Here is a 3,849-nt window from a genome sequence, read left to right as displayed (position 1 = left end):
TTGGGTGAATTTGATGACTCAATAGCACTTTGTTGTACATCTTTTTTTTTATGAAAAAAGAGACATTGATGCTAAGATACCGGATAGTAATGATGTTCGTATCTTCATTAGTATCTGTATTTGAATCATTTGGCTGTTGGGGGTTTTGGTTAAACAGCCTACTCAAACATTTTCTTCTGAATTTATATGACGGTATCAGATGAACCACAGAAACAAGTTTCCTGCTTCAGTTTTGAGTGACAAGTCACAGTTATGACATCCTCACAGTCACAAGTATGCAAGACTCTAAATTTAACCGCCTGCAGGTTAACAAATATATCTACAACACATGCAGGCGAGCACACACATACACAAACCAAGGGAGGACAAATCTATGGTGATACATTCAGCATGGTAATTAAAACCAAAACAACAGGCTTGTACTGAGAATGAAGCAAAGGTTTATTTCTTATTTGTATCGTTTTACCATTGAGGTCTTGCAAATTGGATTTGAAAATGCTCTTCATCATCTGTCGAACATACACCAGGAAAGAGTTGCCTTTTAGTCTAGCAGTGAGTTGGATTGGCTGCAGATCAAACTTGGTCCAAAAAGGTTTTGTCAATATCTTTTGTAAAGGATCACCCTACATATAGTTTTTGTTTCACCACAATAATTAAAAAACAGTCTTTGACGTTTCAAAGTGACATTTTATTTGCATTTCAGATATAGAGCAAACAGTGACGGGGCAACTTGAATACTGCAATGCCTCCACAATAATACGTTTTATTTATAAAGCACTCTTCAAGCAAAAAGCACACAGTTTGTAAATTCATACGGCATGAACAGATAACTGCAAGAGGTTGAAAATAATAATTACCGTACAACATATCAGCCAGCTCATGATAAGAAAGAAAGGATGTCAGTCGTTAAGAAAGGCCATTCTGTAAAAGTGAGTTTAAAGACGAGATTTAAAGTCAGCGACAGTGTCAGCTGACCTCATGTGGAGGTGGACAGCTGTTCTACAGCAGAGGAGCCAGTACAATGCAATGCAATCAAAGAATTGTTACATTCAACAATTATTTTGCTTGAGAATCTTTTTGATCCAGGGAAGGTATTTTGATATATTTGTATAGACGTTGGGTACATTTGGGTAGTCACAGTTTTTTTTCATGTTGAAAGACACAACACCAACAGCCTTCCCACTGCACACCAGAGGACCACCAGAATCACCCTGTGAGGAGGAAGAAGCTTCATTTGTTTATTCAGTTTCTAGAAGACGAGAAACCAGTCAGACTAAAAAAGGTTGACATTACATTTTTTTATTAATGGACAGAAAACATACCTGACAGAATCCTTTGTTGGTGCCATATCCACCTGCACAGATAACATTGGCAGGAAGATTACCTCTAATATGACCCCATTTTTTCTTGCAGTCCTCCAGGTTCACGATAGGCACGACCACCTCTTCTAGGCCGTCAACAACTTTACCACCAGTTCTTGTCAAACCCCATCCGGCTACACGGCACTTTGATTGATCTTTTACCTTAATCTCCGTGTTTGGAAGTGGAATCGGTTGTACTTTTGTGCCCAGTCCAGCTTTCCTAGACAGCTGGAGACACACGGAATGACAAAGTGACAATTAAAAACCAGCAAGGACCAATTCACAGCATACGTCTTGTCCTCTTTCAGAATTCAAGTTAAAAAAAGAATTAGTGGAAGATGGAGCTGTCCTTAGTATTGATGTCTGTGCTTTTCATTTTTTGCAGTTTTGTGCGGACTAGAACTGAATAAATCAGAACATGAAAGATTTTACTGTAAAAATGCTTCACCTGAGACTGTTAGGCTGATTGAATATCAACTTACTTTGAGGAGCATGATGTCATCCCCTTTGCTGACATTGACATAAGATGGAAACTTGCATGTCTTTACACGGTATCTCATTGTGTTATTATCAACCTTCTGGAGATTGTGGGTGCCGAGAACGACGCTGGTGGGATTCCTGAGTGAATGATCAGTGAGCGGTTGTCAGCAGTGTTTATTAAGTTGTGTTGACAAAATAAATTAAAAGATTCATGTAATATTACATTCTTTGGATTTTTGATTACATGATTGAAAGATTGCTGAACGAGGGAAGTTAACTCACAAGCGCTCACAGTGCGCTGCAGTGACCACAAAGTGTTCATTGATGAGGAATCCTCCACATACATGACCGCCATTGTTCTGCACTGAGGCCATGTACAGCATTAAGTTCTCTGGGACCTTCCTACCATTTATGATTTCGCTCCCAAGTGCTGAAAAGATAAGAGGAAAAGAAGGACGAGTTAATGCAGCATTTGGGTGATCAGAGACTTAAGACCAGACGTAGTAGTCTTACCGTAAAGTCCAAGATACATCAGGAGATGAAGAAGCAGAAACCTGTGCAGAGCATGCATCATGCCGGTGATACTCATCCTGTTCTCTTTGAGGTGTCAAGTCGACCCTTTTATACCACAGTTTGCTCAGTAAGGGACCCCGTGGTTAAGGTCTGCTTCGACAAGACCTCCAAAGCTACATCCTCTGTGCGTCGGTAACACCTCTAATTGTCATATTGTGATGAGTGCATGCGGTGAGTAAAGAAATGCAGCATTGCCGCTCTTACAGTAAATATAAAGCGTCTGGTTCAGCAGCCTCAGCAGCCTGAAGCACGTACACACATGATGTGATCAGCATGGGATGAGTTTTCACACAGTCTGTTAGTAACCAATTTATTCTCTTCTCCATTTGATGTCATTTGATATTTTCAGTTTTTCCCTTTGAATGAGGCCTCCAGCAAGAGCGCCAGGCTTTGAAGCACATTTAGCTCAGTGGCCAAATCCTGGAATTACAACATCTACGTCTGTCACGTGATGCCATTGGGCCTGAAAATACTTTTTTCTCTTAGACTTACATTTAGAAAGACACATCTGTTGTAGTAGGTACATTAACTAAGAGCACTGTATTAGCAGAGCCAATTAAGCTTAGGTGACCTTTTAGTTCGATAAACCTGAAGTGAAAAAACTAAATCATTTGTTACGGATCCACTCTTTAGCTGTGACCTTTGGGCTGTTGTTGGCTTCTGTCAGTGTGTTGTTGCACCAACAACTAAATGAGTGACAGAAACCGCAGGTTTGCATGTCTATATTCTCACAATCACAAGTATGCAAGACTCTAAAGACTTGAGATCACAGACTGATAGCTAGAAGTCTGATAGGCTATCGTGACTCATCTGTTCGTGTTTGGTTTGACCGCAGTGGAACATGTGTGTGAATGGCGTGTATTATAAAGTCTGAGGTACAATAAGGAATATATGAAGAAGTACGCACAACGAAATATACGAATCAGACGTTTGTATGTAATTATTCCCGTTTAACAAGAACAAATGAGAAGTTTCAGAGTGCTGAAGCATGCGGAGAAGAGCAAATAGATCCACAATATCTTTTCACTGTGTTTTTACTGCAACTCAATCCAACATCAATAGCTTTAATTACTTGCTGTTAGCAGACTTGTTTAGCACGAATCAGTTTCCACCACCAGTCATGTTCACTATGCATCTATGACACTTTTATTCTCTTCATTATATTTATTTTGGACCATGTTGGTTCTCCTCTCACTTTTGGTAAATACTCATCTGTGGCCATCAAATGACCCTTCGCGGAATAAACGTACAAAATGCAAAACGCAATGTTGACCAACCTGAAACAACCCGAAGGTTTCTTTCAAATGTTGCTACAATCTTGATCCACAGAAACCACAGTTTCCAGCTGCAGATCTGGGCGTTGGTGTTGGTGCACAGTTGCAGTTTTGAAACCACACTTCATGAGTTGTATCATTATTCAACAGGCAGCAGCAGA

At 40.0% G+C, this 3,849-nt stretch overlaps 1 protein-coding gene across 1 annotated transcript; it reads right to left on the bottom strand.

The window, feature by feature from the left end:
* Positions 1-675: 675 nt before the first annotated feature.
* On the bottom strand, positions 676-2,418 carry LOC116379397 (serine protease ami-like). Its single transcript, XM_031841352.1, has 5 exons — positions 2,355-2,418; positions 2,124-2,271; positions 1,844-1,979; positions 1,323-1,589; positions 676-1,211 (listed from the first exon to the last, which is right to left on the bottom strand). The coding sequence occupies exons 1-5, from the start codon at positions 2,413-2,415 to the stop codon at positions 1,050-1,052; spliced, it is 774 nt and encodes a 257-aa protein (XP_031697212.1). The 5' UTR covers positions 2,416-2,418; the 3' UTR covers positions 676-1,049.
* Between the last annotated feature and the right edge of the window lie 1,431 nt (positions 2,419-3,849).

This window comes from Anarrhichthys ocellatus, unplaced genomic scaffold, assembly GCF_004355925.1.
Source record: "Anarrhichthys ocellatus isolate YVR2014 unplaced genomic scaffold, GSC_Weel_1.0 scaffold4242, whole genome shotgun sequence".
NCBI classification, from domain to species: Eukaryota; Metazoa; Chordata; class Actinopteri; order Perciformes; family Anarhichadidae; genus Anarrhichthys; species Anarrhichthys ocellatus.
The sequence above is the reverse complement of the archived record's forward strand: the minus strand, read 5'-3'. Positions and strand labels throughout refer to the sequence as shown.

Excerpts from the sequence above, each read along its gene's own strand:
- LOC116379397 (XM_031841352.1), bottom strand. The coding sequence starts at position 2,415 with ATGATGCATGCTCTGCACAGGTTTCTGCTTCTTCATCTCCTGATGTAT. Across the intron at positions 1,590-1,843 it reads ATGACATCATGCTCCTCAAA|CTGTCTAGGAAAGCTGGACT; the intron begins GTAAGTTGATAT and ends GTGTGTCTCCAG. Across the intron at positions 1,212-1,322 it reads CCAACAAAGGATTCTGTCAG|GGTGATTCTGGTGGTCCTCT; the intron begins GTATGTTTTCTG and ends TCCTCCTCACAG.